This window comes from Lissotriton helveticus, chromosome 4_1 (genome assembly GCF_964261635.1).
Source record: "Lissotriton helveticus chromosome 4_1, aLisHel1.1, whole genome shotgun sequence".
Lineage (NCBI taxonomy): Eukaryota > Metazoa > Chordata > Amphibia > Caudata > Salamandridae > Lissotriton > Lissotriton helveticus.
Genome location: NC_136063.1, coordinates 779,920,293 through 779,942,088, shown reverse-complemented (window position 1 = coordinate 779,942,088; position 21,796 = coordinate 779,920,293). Strand labels below are relative to the sequence as shown.

Genomic DNA, 21,796 nt, shown 5'->3' with positions numbered 1-21,796 from the left:
GGCTGTCTTGATATACATAGGGAAATTGTTCTAGAAACTTTGGGGCCATATTCATGGCCAGGTATGTGTAGCTCTTGCACCACGCAACATGGTGCAATTGTGACACAAACCAAGTAAGATTTTTGAAGCCATGCAAAGCCACTTTATGTGGCTTTCAGTGGCTCCCAAAATCTGGAGTAACGCAATGCAGCATAAATCAATGTGTTCCATGGATGTTGCGTGGATGTTCCCATGCAACTTCCATGGTGTTTGATGTATTCACAGATTTACAAGACCTTGTAAACCTGGAAATGCGCCAAAAAGATACGCCTCATCAGGTGAGGTATAAGAAGGAGAAATATCTTTATTCATTCTACAACATGCATAGAAAGAGGAAAAAGCCTCTCTGGATTGTTTTTGAGGATGAAGGTGCCCCTTTCTGGGCAAAAACAATACTGCCTACAACAAAGGCACCCTTGCACCATGGTGCAAGAGGGCCAGCGTTGGTGCTAGGCCACCAAAACGTTGCCAGCACAAGGCAAAAGTCAGGAATGCGCCGTATTGGTGCATTCTTGCCCTATGCCTGTGACATAGGGCAGCGCAGCAAGGTGCATAGATGGAGAAAGCCTGCTGATTTCTTTTTTTCATTCTTCCACATCTTTGTCTTCGGTCTGATGGTGTCCTGGTTGCAGATATTCGGGGAGCCAGTAAAGATGGGAAGCTTTTTATCCAGATACACAGAGATGCCAGTCATGATGACTTTGCAGATGATCCATTCTTGATAGAGTGGCCTGGAAAGGTGTGCCAAGCGGAGTGACATCCTCCCTGGACTCTGAAGGTTAAATTGGCTATCAGAGCACCTTGAATGAGGTTATGGTAGCCTTTACTCTGTCCTGGTTTCTGAGGTACAAATTCCCCATAAACTTCAAACACATTGTCCATTGCAATAATCCCCCAGACAATAAAAATGAAATCCATAGTGCAAAGTAAAGGTCAAACAATTCTGCAGTATTATTGTAATTATTAGGACAGGCATGGGTTGCAGGCAGATCTTAGAGCAATCCAGCACCTCAATTGTTTTTCACAAAGACTTAGGACCCATTTCTTCTGCTAATTCTTTGACAATTTAGCACAACCCCCTCATAGCCATAGTTTCTTCTACCTCATATCTGTTTGTTTTTATAATTGATATTGTATTGTCAATTTGTAACCTACCTCGATGTTAAGCGCTCTGAAACCCACGGGTCTTGTATACAAAACACTATAATAAATAAATAAAATACCTATTTCATACATTTTCTGATTCGCAAATACACTAAGGGCCTGATTACGAGTATGACGGATAGGATACTCCACCACAAACATGATGAATATCCCGTCTGCCATAATGCAAGTTCAATAGGTTTAAATGGAATTGTAATTTGGTGGACGGTATATCTGTCACGATTGTGACGGAGTAGCCCTGTCTGCTAAACTCGTTATCAGGTCTATTTGTAGTTCTAAAGGCCTAATTTATAACTTTCTGATAATACAATGAGTGGTAAAACTATCCACACTCTCCTCTAAACATTTACAAGCAATATTTAGAAGCAAGATTTAACATATGCAAAAAGTTGCTGAAAAAGTACATAGAAATGATTATCTGGAAATTTGGGTAAGCCAGTGGTTGAAAGCACTGCAATTTGCTGATTAACAGGGTTTATGTCAGTGGAATGGCTTTTTACTATGTACTAAGTCCATTTTGCGATTTGTTCAGTGGTCATTGAATTGTAAAACGGGTTTAGAAATGCAAAACGAATCGCAATGTGGAAGGGGCATACGTAGGGTGTCCTTTCCAAATTGCGATTTTCAATGCAATATATCAATGGTTTGCAACCGCAAATGTGTTTTAAAACCCTCAAAAAATTCAACTCCTCAAAGTAGGTGGCAACCCATTTGCGAAGGAGAGGGTTGACTGGGGACCCTTTCCCCTTTGTGAATGTTAAAAAACAAACTTTAAAAATTAAATGTAGCCCTGTAACCTTTAGGGAAAACAGACTGCATTTAAGATAAAAGTTTCGCGCATGCAAAATGTAATAGGGCCATGTATAACCCCTATTTAGCGAGTCATAATTTTTTTGCCACTCGCTAATAGGAATTGCTAGTTGCTATTAGGAAGGGGCATTCCAAGGACGTCCCTTCCTAATAGCGAGTCAGAGGCCTATGTAAGAATGTTTCAAAACACTCGCAATTTAAGCACTCGCAAATCTTTGTGAATGCAGGGGGAAATATTTTTTAGGGGCAGGCAGTGCTCCTAAGGGCCACTACCTGCCCTTAAAAAATGAATCGAAAACGTTTCATTTTTAAAAAATAAATAAATTCCGTTTTCCTTTAAGGAAAAACGGGCTGCATTTAAAAAAACTGCTTTATTTAAAAGCAGCCCCAGACATAGAGGTCTGCTGAGCCCAGCAGGCCACCATCCCTGGGAATGCCAGCTATTTCCAAAGGGGCACAAATTGCGAGTGCCTCATGAATATTGATGAGGCATGCAATTTGCGACCCCAATGGGAATTGCAAACAGTGTCTCTGACACTGTTGTACATAGCATTTAGCGACATGCAAATTGCGACTCGCAATTGAGTGCAATTTGCGAGTCACTAAATGCCCTGGTCGTACATCTTGCCCTTTATTTAAATGCAATTACAGACATCAAAGTCTGTGGACCTGAGCAGCCACCATCTCTCTGATGGCATCCAGTTGGATTAAGATCCAATTTGTGTGTTATCTCAGAGGTACGGTAGATTGCGACCTACTCTGAGTTGTAATTCCTACTTAATAATGCATAAGTTGGTTCACACAATCTCATTCGCAAAAGGTGAATGTGCAATATGTGCCCACATTTTGCGAATCCATTGTTCGTACATTGGGCCCTTTATTACTTCAATGTATTACAGACCATTTCTGCCATATACCAAAATGAAGCCATAATGACTTGCAATTACCCTATTACTGCTTCAAAGCACTGCGGCAGTGCTTGGTGGCAAGACATAGATGAAAGTTAAAGTTGTATGAAACAATGCAGTTCTGGCATTCAACATTTTCCACCTGGAAGATATTCTTAATGTGAATGCCCGCACATGAATTTCTATAGCAAAATTCTAAGTTTTCAGGATCCTTCTATTGGTCTCATTTGGAGAGACTGATTCGTAATTGAAAGTCAGAGTGTGAGAAGTGCCAGTAGTCTGCTTTTGCAAAGCCTGTGAAACTATTGCAGCAATTTCACAAAGGTAATTAACTTTTACTGAAATTGACTCTGTTGTTGTTGCCAATTGCAGGAACAAATATCCACAAATTAAAGTTTCTCTGAAACATATTGATGGAAATTGTACTGGCATATTTTATTCTTACAAAAGAAGGAAAACATCAGTGGCACTTCTTTCATTTGTATTTCAGAAAGATTACTTGTAAATTGACTTTGGTGCTTTTCCCATAGTGAGGAGTCTTTTGGTAGATGAGTAAATTGGGAAAGATAAAGATGTAAGTTTAACATTTTTGCCCAGTTACTGTGGGAGAATTATATTTACACGTACTAATGAAGAGATAACTGGATTAAAACGAGCTGTAATAACTGCGAAATATTGCTGTGTTCAAGAGCCTCGGCAGGATATGGGCAGGGAGTACAATCATAGGTGGAACTGTTGGGAAATCGTACCCCTGGTACAGTTGGATAGGAATTGAGTCTTCCATAGTTTATCTTTTGTCTTCTCCAAAACGCATGGGCTATTTTTTAGGTAAAAATATTGAAATTGATAATAATGTCACATTTGACGATTACTGGTAAATCTTTTACGGCACAAGACTTTATTAAAAGCACCCCTGAAGCTTTTGTGACACAAAGGGTAGAGGAAAGGGTTTATGGAAGAATTGATCCAGAGAAGCCAGAAGGTGATTTCATACCAATAGGAATTAATACAAAAACCATTGCAGGCTGCGCGGATGGCCATAAGCAGTGTGTAGGGTGCCCAGCAGATGACAAAGATGGACACTAAGATTACAAGAGACTTTGCAAGTTTTTTGTCCCTTGACAGTTTGGTGTTTTTAGAACACTTCTTTTCAAGTTTCTTCCCCCTTTTTGGAATGCAGGAAGGCCCTTGTGTGCAAAAACACCTAATGGAGGCTAAATTAACCCTTTTCTCAGGGGCATTAGATGTTTTACGTCTTAAAAGTATATGCCCAGATATAGTATAGTGATTCATGTCTCTCTCCTCATCTTGTATAGTAATTCGTATTTGGGGTGCACAACTTCTCCTGGCTTGGCTGCGCTTGTGAATGTTCCAGTAGATACTGAAGTTGAAGTATGAGATGCTGATGAGGGGGAATAAGAAATCTACAGCTGATGCTCCAAGGAGGAAGTACCAAGTGTAATAAAATTCGGAGAAACACTGATTGTCCGGTACAATACTTGCTCCTCTTAAGTGTTCCCAAAATATAATTGCTGGGCCATACAGAAGGAATGACAGGATCCACACCAATGCAATTTTTAAAAAGGCCTGACTGTTGTTTTTTTGATTAGCTTGATACATAACCTAAGAAAAAGAAAAAATAAATTAAGTGCTGCATAATAGTCTAAGGAAAAATTATCTGAAAAATATTGGGGCTTGTGATATCAGACAGCTTATATTGATGACTATTCAAAGCGTGCAAAAGATAAAACTGCATGCCAAGGTTTGAGGGGATTAGTCTATAAGCCACCACTGTACTCAGTGGCGTAACAAAACTTGAGGGGGCCCCCCTGCAAACTACATGGAGGGGGCCCCCCTCCCATTCTCCGTGCCAGTCTGGAGCTCTCAGGCCAGCGACCCGCCGTACTGCAGGGGATGCGGGGTTATTGTTACGCCACTGTCACCAATACAGCCATTATAAGTAACACTGGATGGTGGAGTTAAAGGTTGGGCTTAGTCTGCCAGCAGGCTATCATAGGTGGTGGTCCATTCATTACAGGGTCCCTGCCACCAGTAGGCCGGGGAGGTTTGCCCAATTTTAGGTGGGTTTCCTGATGCAAACTCCAGTCATAATATACAACATCGGGTCCACTCATCGTTCAGTTTTGACAAAAGTGCATCCACTGCTCCTTCTCGTTTACGTTTTAAAACATTAGACAATGCGACAATGCAGTATTTCAAAAGCAGATGTAACTACAAAGAGCACATTTTGATAATACATTTTTATTAGTAGACAATAGCAATCTTAAGAGGCATTGTATAGCTTCATACACACTGTGACCCCAATTCCATCACAGTCTCTCTCTCTCAGTGACTCAGTCTCACTCTCTCAGTCAGTCTCTCTCTCTCTCTGTCATTCAGTCTCTCTCTTCAGTCAGTCTCTATCTGTCAGTCAGTCTCTCTCGCTGGCGGTCAGGTTCTCTCTCTCAGTCAGTCTCTCTCCATCAGGCAGTCTCTCTCTCTCTCTCTCTCTCTCTCTCTCTGTCAGTCTCTCTCTCTCTCTCTCTGTCAGTCTCTCTCTCTCTCAGTCGGTCTCTCTCTCTCAGTCAGTCTCTGCCTCTCCCTGTCATTCTCTCTCTCTCTGTCAGTCAGTATCTCTCTACCTCAGTCAGTCAGGCAGTCTCTGTCAGTCAGTCTCTCTTTCTGTCAGTCAGTCTCACTCTCTCTCTGTCAGTCTCTCAGCCAGTCAGTCTCTCAGTCAGTCAGTATTCAGTCTCTGAGTCAGTAAGTCAGTCTCTCTACTCTCTCTCCACTCTCTCTCTCTCTACTCTGTCCACACTCTCTCCACTGTCTTTCCACTGTCTCTCTCCACTCTCTCTCTCCCTCCACTCTCTCTCTCTCTACTCTCTCTCTCTCTACTCTCTCTACACTCTCTCTGTCAGTCTCTCTCTATTTTAGCCTCTCTCTCTCTCTCAGCCAGTCTCTCTCTCAGTCAGTCTCTATCTCTCTCTGTCAATCTCTCTCTCTCAGTCAGTCCCACTCTCTCTGTCAGTCCATCTCTCTCGGTTAGTCTCTCTCTCTCTCAGTCTCTCTCTCTCTCTCTCTCTCTCTCAGTCGGTCAGTCTCTCCCAGTCAGTCAGTCTTCCAGACAGTCTCTCTCTCTCTCCCTCTGTCAGTCTCTCTGAGTCAGTCTCTCCCTCTCTCCGTCAGTGACTCTCTGTCAGTCTCTCTCTCTGTCAGTCAGTCTCTCTCTCTCTGTCAATCTCTCAGTCTCTCTGTCAGTCACAGTCTCTGTCAGCCTCTCTCTGTCAGTCTCTCTCTCTATGTCAGTCTCTCTCAGTCAGTCATTCTCTCTCTACCTCAGTCAGTCTCTCTCTCTCTCTGTCAGTCAGTCTCTCTCCGTCAGTAAGCCTCTATCTCTCTCTCTCTGCCAGTCTCTCTCTCTCTCTCTGCCAATCTCTCTCTCTGTCAGTCTCTCTCTCAGTCGGTCTCTCTTGCAGTCAATCAGTCTCTCTCTGTCAGTCTCTGTCTCTCTCTGTCAGTTAGTATCTCTCTACCTCAGTCAGTCAGGCAGGCAGTCTCTGTTAGTCAGTCTCTCTCTCTGTCAGTCAGTGTCACTCTCTCTGTCAGCCAGTCTCTCTCTCAGTCAGTCTCTCAGCCAGTCAGTCTCTCAGTCAGTCAGTATTTAGTCTCTGAGTCAGTCAGTCTCCCTACTCTCTCTCCACTCTCTCTCTACTCTGTCCACTCTATCTCCACTGTCTCACTCTCTCTCCACTGTCTCTCTCTACTGTCTCTCTACTGTCTCTCCACTCTCTCTCCACTCTCTCTATACTGTCTCTACACTCTCTCTCCACTGTCTCTGTCTCTCCACTCTCTCTCCAACCTCTCCTCTCTCTCTCCACTGTCTCTCTCCACTTTCTGTCTCTCCACTCTCTCCACTCTCTCTCTCTCTCCAACCTCTCCAATCTCTCCACTCTCTCTCTCCACTTTCTGTCTCTCCACTCTCTCTCTCTCTCTCTCTCTCTCCTCTCTCTATCTACTCTCTCTCCATATGCCTCTCTCTCTCTCCACTCTCTCTATCCAGACTACACTCTCTCTCTACTCTCTCCCCACTCTCTCCACCGTCTCTCCACTCTCTCTCTCCACTGTCACCCTCCACTCTCTCTATCTCCACTATCTCTCTCTTTAGTGTCTCTCTCCACTTTCCGTCTCTCCACTCTCACTCCACTCTCTCTCTCTCTCTACTCTCTCTCCACTCTCTCCACCATCTCTCCACTCTATCTCTCAACTCCACTCTCTACTCTCTCCCTCCCTCCGATCTCTCTCCACTCTCTCACTCTCTCTCCATAGTCTCTCCACAGTCTCTCCACTCTCTCTCTCCACTCTCTCCACTCTCTCTCACCACTCTCTCTCTCCACTCTCTCTCTCCACTGTCTCCCTCCACTCTCTCCCTCCACTCTCCCTCTCTACTCTCTCTCTCCACTCTCTCTCCACTGTCTCTCCCCACTCTCTCTCCACTCTCTCTCCACTCTCTCTCCACTGTCTCTCCACTCTCTCTCCACTCTCTCCCTCCACTCTCTCCACTCTCTCTCCACTCTCTCTACTCTCTCTCTCCACTGTCTCTCCACTCTCCACTCTCTCTCTCCACTCTCTCTCTTCACTCCCTCTTTCCACTCTCTCCCTCCACTCTCTCTCTCCACTCTCTCTCTCCACTCCCTCTCTCCACTGCCTCCCTCCACTCTCTCTCTCTCTCTACTCTCTCTCCACTCTCTTAGCTCCCTCTCTCTCACCACTGTCTCTCTCCACTCTCTCTTCACTGTCTCTCCACTCTCCCTCCCCACTCTCTCTCCACTCTCTCGCCACTCTCTCTCCACTGTCTCCCTCCACTCTCTCTCCACTCTCTCTCCACTCTCTCCACTCTCTCTTTCTCTCTCCAATCTCTCTACTCTCTCTCTCCACTCCCTCCACTCTCTCTCTCCATTCTCTCTCCCTTTCTCTCCACTGTCTCTCTCCACTTTCTGTCTCTCCACTTGCCTCTCTCTCTCTCGCTCTCTGGGGGGGGCATGGGTAAATTACCGGCAAGGTACGCAGGCCATTATTTTGCACCCTCGTTCTGGTTAATTATAATGTTTAGAGGAACAACAGTTGTTGTGCAAATATGATAATTTTAGGACGTCAATCACCTTCACATAAACCATTGCTTGCTAAATGAGATAATAGACATTTCAATATATATATATATATGTCATTCAGGCATGTGATTCATTTTTGAACACTTACTTTTTGTAAAACCCTTTATAAATATAACTATCAAAAGCAATGTTGAGTAACAGTGACTCAAAAGGCAGCATTGTTCTTATATAAATAACTTTTTGAAAGCACACTGTCGTCTGGAAACATTTCAAATTCGTAAGCACAATACAATACCTCACAAATATCTATGTATTCTCAGATGGAAAATCCCTGTTGGGAAATCCATATGGCTACCTACTAATATTTTTACTCGGGTCAGTTACAGAGCCTGAGATGTAAAAGGGAGTACACTGGAATATACAACCCCAATAGCCAGTTGCAGGATTGCAGTGTTCCCCAGGAAAACATCAGGTGTCAAAAAACCAATATGGTAGCTACTACGTCTAGCAGAAACTCTTTGCAATGGGCCAACGGGGATTTTTACTAGGGTTGTGAAAAGGCACCATCAGGGTTCAATCAATGAAGAGCAGAGAGCATGGAGGCCACGGGCTCTAAAACACACACAAATTAAGCTGGTATTAATTATTCTACCCTGTCGAAAGTCACGTGCATGTGCTATATAGCTCAAGGTTAGGGGGTGGTCAGGACACCAACTGTAAACACTTTACCACACCAGGGTTTTTCAACTGCAGCTATCAGGGTATTTTGAAGCAAATAATAAACACAAGTATTTGTTCATACTTCCTAAACTGGTCAATCCCAGCTGATGAGGAGGCACAGTTAGGCGAAGCAGCCATGCAGACTTCAAGGTCACAGTGTGCAAATTCCAATAGGGAACTGAAGGACACACTAAGCTAGAGCACTTACTATGAGGGTTACTTGTAGTATCGCAACATATAAAGGTCACGCTCGACTGGTTTAAGCATCCCCGATTTACACAGTACACAGACCAGGGAATACATTCACGCCTATTTACCCCATATAGCTCCTTCCTCCCGCGCTACCCGATGTACATATGCACCTTATTTTGTTTCTGCAATGCTGTTTTACCAAGATTGCATGCCTATGGATTGCATGCCTATGGATTCGGTACATGGTGCAGAATTCATTGAAAAACTGTTACACGAACATTCTGCACATATAGATCGAACGATCCATCCATCCATCGCACATCCTCTCTAAGTTGCTTACATTTATTTGTTGACGTTTTTGTTCGTGCGCTCAGTTTAAAATTGTCACTTCAGTCACAGAACGTTTTATATGTCTGGCGTTTTTACCCTTTCCCCGATCTGCGCCCTGGAGGGGCGGAAAGGCTGTGTCTCAGTGCTATAATTCCACGTCAAAATGAAATAAGAACGTACTGAACCCGATTGAAGAGCCCAGACCCCAGGCATCCAGAACAGTCAGCAACCTTCGCAATTCGCACCACATTTTTTTTTTTAGATTTTTATATAGCGCGAACTAGACCCGAGAATATGGGTATCAGAGCGCTTTAATGAGCAACAGTTTCGTTACAGATGGACACACTACAGATACATTCATTTTTGTTCGGCACGGGGAGATTAATTGATTTAGCCAGAATCACAGGGTGTTGAGCGTGGATGCCAAGACTCAACCCCAGGTCCCCAGCTTCGAGGTCGACCGCTCTAAGTTCCACTGACCGTCTCCATAAATACAATAACTGAGTGCAGCCGCTGTGGTCACACGGCAGTGATCGCCGGGTGTGTAAGGAGGCGCCGGTGCTTGGTAACACCACCGAGGTGTGAAGACCGGCGACGACAAACCGTGAACCCCTAGTTCATCTGCCATACCAGCACGGCAAAAGTACAACTTCGCTCTCTTGAGGCCTAGGTGAGGCTCTTTGCAATTTTTTAATTAAAACATTTTTCCAATAAATCCGTTCACGTACTGGCGCACACACGTATAAAAAATGTATGGCAAGAGGTTTTCAAAACTAGAAATCGTGTTGAAATGAAAGCTTTTTTTGTGTGTAATTTTTTAAAGAATAACATCCGCAACAGAGTGCGTGGAAAGGGTGCGCCTCTGGAGTAAATCATGAAATAAACACATTAAAAGGGTGAATCCACCTCAGCGCCAGTCACCACAAGATTCGTCGGGAATTAGGCAAAGCCTGTTTTCTCCGTGATCTAAAGCCCTGGACTTTGTAAATTACATCAGAGAAATGTGTTTCTAGATTAGAAAAACAGCGAGTGTTTGCACATTCAACACTGTCTCCTCTGGCGTGCATCCCGGCCCGGCCCCAACCCTACCAGCAGCAGTGCAGACAACCCTGGGGGCCAGAGCCCCCCTCTCCACAAGCCCCCTTCCACTGGTACCATTCGAAGCTCATCCAAACCGGGATCCAGGCACTCCCTGGCGTGAACCCCCTTACGCCCCTGGCACCAGCAGCCCGGACTCACCAACAACCCCCCCCCGGCCCACTTTAGAAACCCTGGCCCCCGAAGCCTCCCCCCCTCCCTGTCTGCTGCACCCCTCTCTTCTCCCCTGTCCACTCCATCACTGGGAGGACCCTCCAGCCGCGCAGCAGGGCCTCTTCCATGAAGCCCTCCTGCAGGCCCGCGTGCTCTGCTGCCCCCCGGCCCGGCAGGACCAGGCCCCAGCAGGCCCGAGCGGCCCCTCCGCAGCCCCGGTACAGGGAAGGTAAACTTAAGTTATTCTTCAAAGTCACCGCGCTGCACTGCGGGGACTTCCTCGAAGCTTACAGTTCACAGGTTTGAATGCACTCCGTGTGAGCTACTGACGGCCTCTCAAGGAAAGGTCAGGAGACTCGAGCCGCGCTCATCATCCGACGCTGGCCATGTGAAGGGACCCAGGAGGGTATCATGACGCCCCTGCACCAGGCCAGCGCTTCCAGAAGAGCGGTAACCCTCTCCCCCCTGCGCCAGGCCCCCAGAGGGGTAAACTCACCCTCTGTGCTAGGCCGCAGCAGGAATGAACCCTCAAGGCACCCGGGCTCCTTCCAATGCTCTTTCAGGGATGGCGCCAACGCAGCGAAAGGACACATTTAAGGAGTGTTTATGGGTACAATCCTGCTGCATAACTTTAAATATCTGTGCAGGGCACAGCCTTCCGACACCTCGACACCTCGACACCTTTTTTTAAAAAATCGCTCCAAAGTCTTTGCGTTAAATTGGAATTTCTGCTGAATTCGTTAAATTCTTAATCATGAATCCCAATCCCCGAGCAGCGCCTCTCATCTGAAAGCAGAGCAACATAAACACCACTTGGCACACTGAGCTCAATTATTAAACAGGCCTGAAGGCAGGCGCAAAGTAGTGTGCCTTCTAGCAATTGTGCTTACCTGACGGCACCGACCATTTTGCTGCCTCGTCCTTTCACATATGGGCATTGCCCTATGGAAAATGCTCTCTCTGGAAAATGCTCTCTCTGGGGAGGGGCCCCCACCCCCATCCCTTTTCCGGTGTTCTGGCACGCTCTGACTGAAGAGAAACATTGTTTCTCTTCAGTCCTGGGTCAGCGCTAGCAGGTACGGAGCAGGCTGCGTCCAGCAGCTGCTGCTTTAGAGCCTGTCTCTCTCACCGCTCTCTCCAGATGAGCTGAGGGGGCCGGGGGCCCCCTTCATGTACTGGACCCTGGGGCCCCCCCCCCCGCACCACGTGGGCTGCGGGGGTGTTTGTTACGCCTCTGACTGTACTCTTGACACTCTTGTTGTGTTCCCTTCCCTCACTGAATAGATCAGATTCAGAATAGATTAGATGATCGGATTGTGCTTGAGATCCGATTTACTAGACTTCGTAAGTGTAGCAAGAATAATTTCTTCAGCAGTACCCAGAGTAATGCCTAAATATTCATGGGTCAATCAAATACATTTTAACCAATCTCATTTATGAGAACAATTAAGGGGTAGACAATCGACTATGAAGACCCTGTTCAGAGAAGGTAATGGTTCTGTCCAGATGGAATACCTAGACTAAACTGGTTACCTTTTAATAATAATAATAATAATAATGTAAATGTCCTTACTACAGATTGAGGCTGGAGTAGGTTGTGAGACAACTAAAAGTCTTCTAAGTATTTTTTTCCCCACCCGGTGTAATACCTGATGATTAGCAAAGCCCCAAATGCTAGAACCATAAGGTGCAGCCAAGATACACTTACAGTTGCATATTGTAAGCTTCTTGTGATCTACACCCCAATTTTGAGGCAAACCTAAAGACTGAAGTAGCTGTCTTCCTTAGCTGATAGAACATAAGCCTGATTTGGGGCAACCATTTATCATGGTTATCAAATAACGACAATAGATAGGAAAACTTAAATATAATGGGAATCACAGTATTTTTGACAACACATTTCCTTAATTTAGTAATGCCCTTCCCACAGATCATAACATAGGTTTTTGTTAAGTTACGTTTTAAATTTCTCAACTCCAAATACATATTATAGTCTAACAAAAACAGTAACCCATTTACAGTGCGGGCCAGAAGAACAGCATCATCTGCATATAATAATGCTGGTATCAATCGAGAGGCAACCTTTGGAAGATCAGTGGTGGATTGCAAGAGAGCTTGTTGAAGACCATTTATGTGCAACATAAATAAGAAAGGTACCAGAAAACACCCTAGTCCGACACCCTTCTTTATCCAGAAAGGCCTAGAACATTCCCCTGCAAGACCAAATTGAACCCTGGCAGTGAGGTTTTAATAGAGATGGTTTAACAAGTGAATAATATGATTAGGGGTTTTATTTTAGTATATAATATTTTCACAAATGTGTGTTTTTACATGAAGACGCCGCGTTGCGCTACGCGCTAGTAAATGGGAGCTTGATACGTGAAACTTTTCCCTTTAATTTTCTCACGTGGCGCGCTATGTTCTGACGCGTATTTAACGCGCATAGCGGGCGGAGAGATCTCTTTCATGGTGGCTAACTGACAAACCGCTACTCCGGACCCGTAACGACTTGCGTGCAAACAAGGAGCAATAGAGATGAGGAGCGTAGGATAATGCGGCTCTCTTGCAGTTTAGTTAAAGAAAAGGGGTGATCCTGTGTCCCTCAGATCCTGGGTAATTAATGGTTAAACAAAAAGGTGGTTCTGTTGGGTAAGGCAAAATTACTGTAACACTGTTATTAATACAAAATTACTTTAACACTGCTATTAATGCACTCTGGGGTGAACGCTGGGGTGAACGCTGGGGTGAACACTCTCTGAAATACACAGCTTACAAACATTGTTTTGGGCTTAACAAATAAGTAATAGGATCAACTGGTTGTATTGCTTCTCTTTATCAGAATTACGTCATTCATTGATATCGTACAATACATGAGTAGACTGTCAAAATAAGTGTTAAAGTGCAATTCAGTGACATTTGTGTGTAGTGCTCAAAAAGTGAAAGATATATACAGTGGAACCAACTTCATATATACAGATATATACAAGTGTTTTAGTGGCCAGTTATTGATTTTAAGCCAAGGATCCCTATTTTTCTTTGTGGAATCCTGCTGGACCTAAGACAAGCGCCGACGTTTCGACCCGAAGGTGCCCCAATCGGTGGTCACGGCGGTCTTTCTCAAGACAAGAGTGTGAAGGGTTTTTATTTGGCAGTCTGAAATTAAACTCTCCCGCAGATACATTGACCCCTGCACTGTATCGACTCAGGCTGAAGGCCTCCTGCCTTGAACACAGAGTGAGTACATTAGCTTGCTTCCAATTTAGGTGCAACTTTCAGTGCTCCTACAATCTCTCTGACACACAGCATCTTGTTTAATTTCAGACTGCCAAATAAAAACCCTCCCCCCCTTCACACTCCTGTCTTGAGAAAGACCCGCCGTGACCACCGATTGGGGCACTTTAGGGTCGAAACGTCGACGCTTGTCTTAGGTACAGCATCACCAGGATTCCACAAAGAAAAATAGACACCTTTAGGTCCGCTAGCAGCATGCGCCCCTCTGGCACTGCTGAACGAGCCGTGGCCTTTTACTATTAAAGATCAAGGGGTAGTTTGTGATCGTGTGAGGTATTATCCTTATGAGTCGCGCTTGCAGTGCGTTGGAGTGCTCCGCTTTTATGTACCTTCCACAAGCGTGGTATATTTAGTAATACGCGTGCCGTGTAATATTGGGCGGGTTTTAAGATTGAGGGCCCTTAATAGTAGTATGAGGTGGCCTCACTTACTGGTATGATAATATCAAAACAGCCAGCCATGGACGGGCATATTAGACTCTCCTATGTGGCACTGCTGATCGAGTCATGGCCTATTACTATTAGAGACTAAGGGGCCATTTGTGATTCTGTGAGGTATTATCCTTATAAGTCGCGCTTGCAGCGCATATGTGTGCGCCTCTTCTATGTACTTTCCACAAGCGGGACACATTTAGTGATACGCGTGCCGTGTAGCATAGGACGTTTTTTAAGATTGAGGGTCCTTTATAGTAGAATGAGGTGGCCCCATTTACTGGTATGACAATATAAAAACAGCCAGCCGTGGATGGGCACATTAGGCTCTCCTATATGTAATGGATACATACCAAACATCTAGCACACTGAAGAGTCGCTCTCTATTTTCTTTTCTTTCTTATCTGCAGCCCTTTTAGACTACCAAATTCAGGCACACCGAGCCTATATGTTTTTGCTGCTTGCAAATGTGAAAGGATCCGTGGAATATAATCCATTGCAGAGAGTGGAACATCAAGTTGCAAGGTGAGGTTTAGGAATTAAGATTCCCATATAGAATTAGAGATAGGAGTGTTATAACCCAAATGGTGACATTCTTGTGTGTCTCTCTATACATATGTTTCTCTAGGTGTACGGCCCATATTTTTTTTTTTAACCCTATAGAGTATAGATACTGAGAGGCTAACTCTCTCTGGTCTGTCTGCAGTAATATTACCCTGCAAGAGTTTATCAATAATTCACAAGATGAGGACTACCTGCCGCCTGTTTTGGTTTTTTATATTTTCATCTATTGGCGGGGCAAATCAATAAGATAAGAGATTAGTAAACAAGGGTAAAACAATTAAATAAACCCCTAATATATTGTGGACTCTACTTATTACGTTATAGGTCTTTGAGCTACTAGGATAGACACTCAATTCTTTTGAATAAGAAGTGTCGAAGAGATCGAAATACCCAAGTACATCTAAGGTAAAGTATCTACACAAAGTAAATATTTATACTTAAGAAACAATTGCTGAATATAAGTTAGGACCTGGTTTAGCATAACCTGGATATCATTATGTGTATGTTCATGAAATCTGATCAGATTAGTTAAATTTGAATTGGTGTAAGAGCGATGTGTGATGCTTATGCCTGTGGGTATGATTGATTGGTTTGGAACTCCTCCAATTGAGATTGAGATATGTTTATATCTCAGGCAATTCCCCCTTTTTCTCTCTCTCCCCTTTTTAATATATAAACCAAAAAATAGTCTTTGTTGTTGATACAATGTGACGTTGCCTTATTGAGACATTGCTGTATTGTCACGAAAAGAATGTTGATATGCTGTTTATGTCGTTTTTAAGTAAGAAATATGTGCTAAAATATGTCTTTTGTATTATGTCTTTGTTGGATATTTTTGAGTTGAAACAAACGTGGAAGGAATTTTCTATGTTTGTCATGAAGAAGGTGGATGTATTAGTATAGCTCCACCGAAACGCGTCGACGCAATGAATGTTGTTAAATCTGAAACAGGACTAGAAGCATAGAGGCCAAATATTAATGTCCCTTTCCCTGTCTTTAGTTTTTTTAGATTAACCACGCAAAGGCGGACTGGTGTTGCCTTTCTTTTTGTTCCTTCCCTGTGCCAGTCTGCTGCTATAATTGTATATTAAAGTAATGTTCATCAGTAATCATTGATTTTAATTGTAATTTTTACTGTGGGAACTCTTGTACCCATTTTTAACATTGAAATGTATTGTTTTGCTATTGTGCACTTTTTAATATTTTCTGATTTTGGAATAAAGGAAAAATGTGTAATATCATTGGCTATCCCCCCTTTAGAGTTGTTCCAAATGTATGAGTGTGATATATGTATGTTTGAGGTGTAAATTTAATTTCAAGTCCAAAGGGTAAATTATTTTTAACTACTAGAACATTCCCCTCCAAGACCTAATTGAACCCTGGCAGTGAGGTTTAATAGAGGTGGTTTACCAAGTGAATAATATGTGGGTCGGCACCCATAGAGGGCATAATCTGCCGCAATTTGGTGTGGTTGACACAGTCAAAAGTGGAGTAGTGTGGCTCACTGGTTAGAGGCGGCAGGCCTGAGAGCAGAAGTCAGCCTGGGACCAGGGTTCAATTCCCGACGCGGCAGGGTCGTGGACCTTGGTCAGCGGACTCGATAATTCTCGCTTCGGTGCTTACTCTAATCAGGGGTTCCACTCGGCAACTCTGGGCATTAGCTTGCCTAATCTCCACAACGGCCCCACCAATTCCGGGGATGCCTGGCTCCACCTTGGGGACTCCCAGCAAGGGACCATCCAACAGGGAAAGCCAGGACGGGTTCCCCAGAGTTATACAGCGCCGGGACGCCCCGTTGCTGGGGCAGCTGTGCGCTTTACAAGTATACTACATTTACATTTACTACAAAAGCACTGCTAAGATCCATGAAGGTCAGAAACAGAAAAGCCTTCTTGGCCTTTATGTACTTTGCCAATAGTAATTCCAAATCCAAACACTATTCAAGGGTACCTCAGCCCTTCCTAGAACCATATTGTAGGTCAGAAATAATGTATTTCTCTCCTGCCCAATTTTCTGGCCTTTCTTACAGCACCCTTCACAGAATTTTAACTGAGCTATCAAGTAAGGATAACGTAAGGCAATAACATTGTGGATCACACCCATTCCTTTTCTTAAAGACTGGGACAATCATTTTTCAGTATCAGAAGGTATGGAACCCACCCTTGCTAATGGAGTTCAACACATTAGTGAGTAAAGGCACCCACAGTGCACTATTGTATTTAAACAAATCAATAGGGACACCATCTTGCCCTACAGCTTTACCCGTATGCCTCTTAGTCAGTGCTAAATCAATGTCATCTAGACTAAAAATTATATAAAATTAATTGGAAATCCATAAAGATTGTTCTTCTATAACATTTTCATTATCTTCATCAAAGACAATTCAGCTATAATCAGTTATCCATTGATCTTCCACAATACCCTGATCTAATGTTGGGAATTTTTCCTCACTAAACTATGGAGAATTGCTTACACACCAGAGCAACCTTGACTCTGTAAGAGCAAACCCATGAAAATGTTTTTGCTTGAACAGACTTTCTAAATGCTGCCTACTAAATGGATCTAAGAATCCAACACCAATTTTCAGACACAATGTTTACTTCATGATCTGTAGACATTGGGAAGAAAATGACTCTGTATTTATTTAAAAGGAAGTCTATCATTGTCATAATCTTCAAGTACCATGATCTTTGTTTTAGATATTTTCAAACAAAGCAAGCTGTCTTTTATCAAAAAATCAGTGCGGTCTAGGGATTTTGTGATGTTTGGCTTATATTCTTAAGTGTCGAATTGGAAATAGAGTTTAGTATTAAAACTATATTTTACAGACTTATATGATAACATCAATGCCAATGGGGACACATAAGTGCAGAAAAGTGTCTGTGATAAGAAATACATATGTGGAACACTGTAAGCCACCCTTTGTACTGAGTACTCTTTTGTATCGATGGGCACTTACTGGATATAACAAACCTGTAGGAAATCTATCACAGACAGACTGTCCCATGAGTTGAGGCTTTTCAAAATAATCTCATGGCCCACAGTATCATAAGCAGCAGATGTATCAAGGTGAATTAGCACTCATTTTTCCCCTCATCAAGAGTGTGGAGGAGGTCTTCAAAAATGTTAACAAGTATGATTTTTCAGAAATTGAGAATGCAGTTACTTCATCTATAGCACAAAATACTTTTTTGTAAATGATTGTCTACCTTCATTTTTCTCAGTAGAAAATATCTTTGAAAGGAAGAAATGTTTAGTGATGCATTTGGTTAAAATTCATTTCCAGGCATAAAGAAGATTTTTAATCATAGATTTTAACTGGTAGAAGATTTCTCAAATCCCATAACAAGGAACTACTTTTAGACATCAATGCGCATATCAAAAGTGGAAAATTAGGAAGTGTTAAACTAAAATGAATTGACTTACTGTCGACGTTACTGAAAGGAACCGATCATAGCTGATAAGAAGTACACTAAAAGCTGATGCAACACACATGACATAGTCAGTTACTAACCAAAACCTGCATGCCACTCTTCCTATCATCCACCTTCCAGTCAACAAGTAAGGCATGTACAAAGGAATGCATACAGCACCTAAATCAGAAAAGGTAATTTCAATTTAGTTTTCTGCCACTTGAATATACATATCTATATTTTCACTAAAAAAACAAAGGTTGAAGTGATGTTATGGTTAGGTGTTGAAATAAGGTAAGAACTACGGTTTAACAAACAAAAAAACACTGAACTTCACCAGTTATAGCTGTGTGAGCTAGCTATAAATTGCGCCCCAGCGAGCCTTTGTTTACGATCTCAGATATAACACTCATGATATGTAAAATTACATAATTGATAACAACATTGATGACATCTCAACTGACATCATGTGTATTCCCTGTTCAGAGTGTGGGTAAGGTTGTGAATGAGGGAAAGGTGAGGTGAAGTCTTGAGCTACCCTCTGGGAATGGGAAGGTGATATGCTGTATGATGATTGAAGCGCTGCAGTGAAAAGTGGGCATCTTAAATTCAGCTTGCGTTTTAAGGTGTGATTCTGGGTATGCTTCCCAGCACTACTGAGCTATTTATATCTGCAAGCAGTGAGTCAAAAGATTTCAGGTTGCAATCAAAGGCTTTTATCTTAATATTTATGTTTATATACAAGATGATTGTCCATTCTGTCTTACATAACGAGGAAGGGGGTGTCAATAATCTGTGCCCACATGCTATTTGAGTTGGGGGCTATCGAAAATGAATTGTTCAAGATCTCCGACCAGTGAGTGTTGGTGTTAGAGGAGAAGATCAGTTTAATTTTTCAGGCAACTTATTCTGCACAAATATTAGTAATCGATAAGGATTCCTGTGAATTCCTTGAGGAGCCTATGTTTGTGCCTCTGTCACATTTTTGATAGGTCCAAAGGGTAGGTAATCCTGAAGGAATTTTGAATATTTATGTGAAAGAAGTTAGAATGTGGCTTTTGGGTGTAATCTTGGCACAAATGAATTTTAAAAGCTAACCTCAAAGCAACTTCAAATGAAGATGTGAGTAGTAAGTGCAGGATTCAGATTGCCAAGGGAGCGGAAGGGAACATCAACTGCTCAGAATTAACAATGCTGCTAACCTTCTGATAATCATCGATTTTACGTAAAATATGACTTGTTGAAGATGATATTTACTTATGTTAAAACGGCTTTTTGTTTCCATGATTCCCCTTTGAAATGTGCTACATTTGAATTACAACAAGTAGTTTATAGTTGCAACCAGCTTGTAAAAAACAAGATAGGCTTACCTACTAGCAAATCACAGAAAGCCAGGTTTAGGAGGAAGAAATTATTCTGACTTCTTAGATTCTTATCCACTGCAAAAGCCAATATAACAAGGATGTTTCCAATCACAGTGACTAGAACAAGCAGAGACATGAGCACAGCTAGCAAGACCTGCACACCTCCTGAAAACTGTTCATCCTGGCCAGCGGCATCAGAAAACAGAACCAAACCTTCAGGACTTATTAAAGAACCATTCTCAAACATATATGACGCAGGTTTAACGCTTAAATATAAAGCCATTCTTAGCAGTATTTGCCAGGAGACATGTTTAGCGAGTTTTTAAAACTGTCAACTGTGGCATAAAGTAAAACAAGCGGAATCCAATGGTTTGGAAAGAGCTAAACGAGTCCTTCAAACGGATTTGCTGCTTTGAATTAATTTAAAATGCTAGCCCGTGTTGGTTCCGGTGGAAAGATGTAGATTTTCTTTGCTCAGTATTTCCAAAAGTAACCGGCGGCGGGAACCGAGAGTGATTTTTCACCTTTTCGCCCACAGTACATTCGCTCTAAGGTGTATGATTTAATGAAAGCAATATATATATTTTTTTTAAAAGAAGCTTCAGTAAGAGTTTTTTAGTTTCTTCTGCAGCCTACGTTGTTATTGTGCAGATATAGACCATCGAATTTATACAAGTGTGGTGCATTTAACTATGGTTTCCAAGTGCGATGCCCTCTGGAATTTAATTGCATTAATTAAAGGGAACGAATGTATGTGTTTATAATAATTGGGAGCTGAGGGAGGAATGATAACTTTCTCCGTCAGTTCACGTGTCCCAAAGATTAGGATCAGTTTTTACATTTTGAATGCTACTTTCTGTTGGTTTATATTCATTCCTCTGTAAACACATCGACGAAACCTCCACACAGTGGCGGGAAATAACTAAAGTTTATCCTTTTTAAGAAAGCTAAGGCGCAAGTGAGTGGGACAATTGGGATCGGCTGTATCATTTGCATGATTGCAAATAAGTTCTGATACTTTATTAAAAAAAAGAAAAAGAAAAAAACAGTCCATAGACTAGATACTCTGCAGGGTCACTGTTTTCATAAATTCCAAGCCTGTACCTCACAGGGGCCCCAGTCCCACACAAGACTTTGGGACATAGAGAGAGCATTATGTGCTCTCTCTTGATTATTTGGACAGAATGAATGTGAGAAGTTGGCCTGATATGTGATGTCCACTATTCTAGTGGGCACCCCGTATCAGTCCAAACAACCCTTAAGGTGATGGTTGTAAAGTCAACCTTATAGACCAGCTATCCTAGTGGCAGCATGGACAAAGCAGTCTTAGGCTAAACTCAAGAGGGCATGTGAAGCCAGCTGTTTTACCATATGTAACCCCTATCATACCAAATGAAAGGACACCACACAGGTTATATAAATATAATATATATGTATTTATTACTAAATTAATCCTCTGAACTCTTTATGAGATCAGAGGCAAAAGCACATAACAAGATACTTAATTATCATACAATAAGTTGCACAAAATACAGTAATGCCCTAGGGGCACTTCAAACCATATACTAAAATAGTGGTATAAGAGCCACGTCACGAACAAAGGATAGGCCCAGGGCCTGGAGAATCGCTGGGGCTACGCTGTACTACCAAAGGATAGGGAGCAGGAGGCCCACGGGATGGGCGTGCAGTGTCTTTACACACACGCGAGTTACCTTAGATTTAGAATGGGAACCAAAGAATTGGAAACTAGTTCTTTTAGGTCACTTCTGGATGGACAAGGAGAAAGCTACTTGAAAGTTAGACACTAGGATAGTAAATACCCACAAGAGCACCGGAGTACTCGCGTTACCTCACCCACAGGAAGCGGGTGCATAGGTGTCAAAGTGTGTCGGGTTTCGTCGCTGAATCCTATGGAGCCTTGAAGAAAGATGCTGCAGGCGACCAGAAGGGAAGTGTCCGGTTGGATCCAAGGGCGGATCGAGGATGAAGAGTACCTAAAAGCAGAGGGGACAGAGTCTGGGTCACTAGCCAGTGACCAGGAAGTAACCAGGAAGGAACCAGGCGATGTCACGAAGCAATCAGTTGATGTCATGAAGCTTGTCTCTGCAGCCACGTAGACCAGGAGGTGTCGGCCATGACCAGGAGCTGGATACGAACTAACCCACAAAGGCTCTCGCTGTTGGCAGTGTCGGCTTCCGGATTGGAGTC

The 21,796-nt window shown here is 43.0% G+C and overlaps 1 protein-coding gene across 1 annotated transcript; it reads right to left on the bottom strand.

Moving 5' to 3' along the window:
• Positions 1-3,776: 3,776 nt before the first annotated feature.
• LOC144828066 (histamine H3 receptor-like) lies at positions 3,777-19,871 on the bottom strand. The gene is made up of 3 exons (XM_078686203.1): positions 19,595-19,871; positions 18,238-18,404; positions 3,777-4,544 (listed from the first exon to the last, which is right to left on the bottom strand). The coding sequence occupies exons 1-3, from the start codon at positions 19,869-19,871 to the stop codon at positions 3,777-3,779; spliced, it is 1,212 nt and encodes a 403-aa protein (XP_078542329.1).
• Positions 19,872-21,796: the final 1,925 nt, after the last annotated feature.

What these genes read in the sequence shown, in the direction of transcription:
- LOC144828066 (XM_078686203.1), bottom strand. Translation starts at nt 19,871, where the DNA reads ATGGCTTTATATTTAAGCGTTAAACCTGCGTCATATATGTTTGAGAAT. An exon ending in TTTCTGTGATTTGCTAGTAG is followed by an intron (nt 18,405 to 19,594) that starts GTAAGCCTATCT and finishes TTTCTGATTTAG; the next exon opens with GTGCTGTATGCATTCCTTTG. An exon ending in TCCTTTCAGTAACGTCGACA is followed by an intron (nt 4,545 to 18,237) that starts GTAAGTCAATTC and finishes TCTTTTTCTTAG; the next exon opens with GTTATGTATCAAGCTAATCA.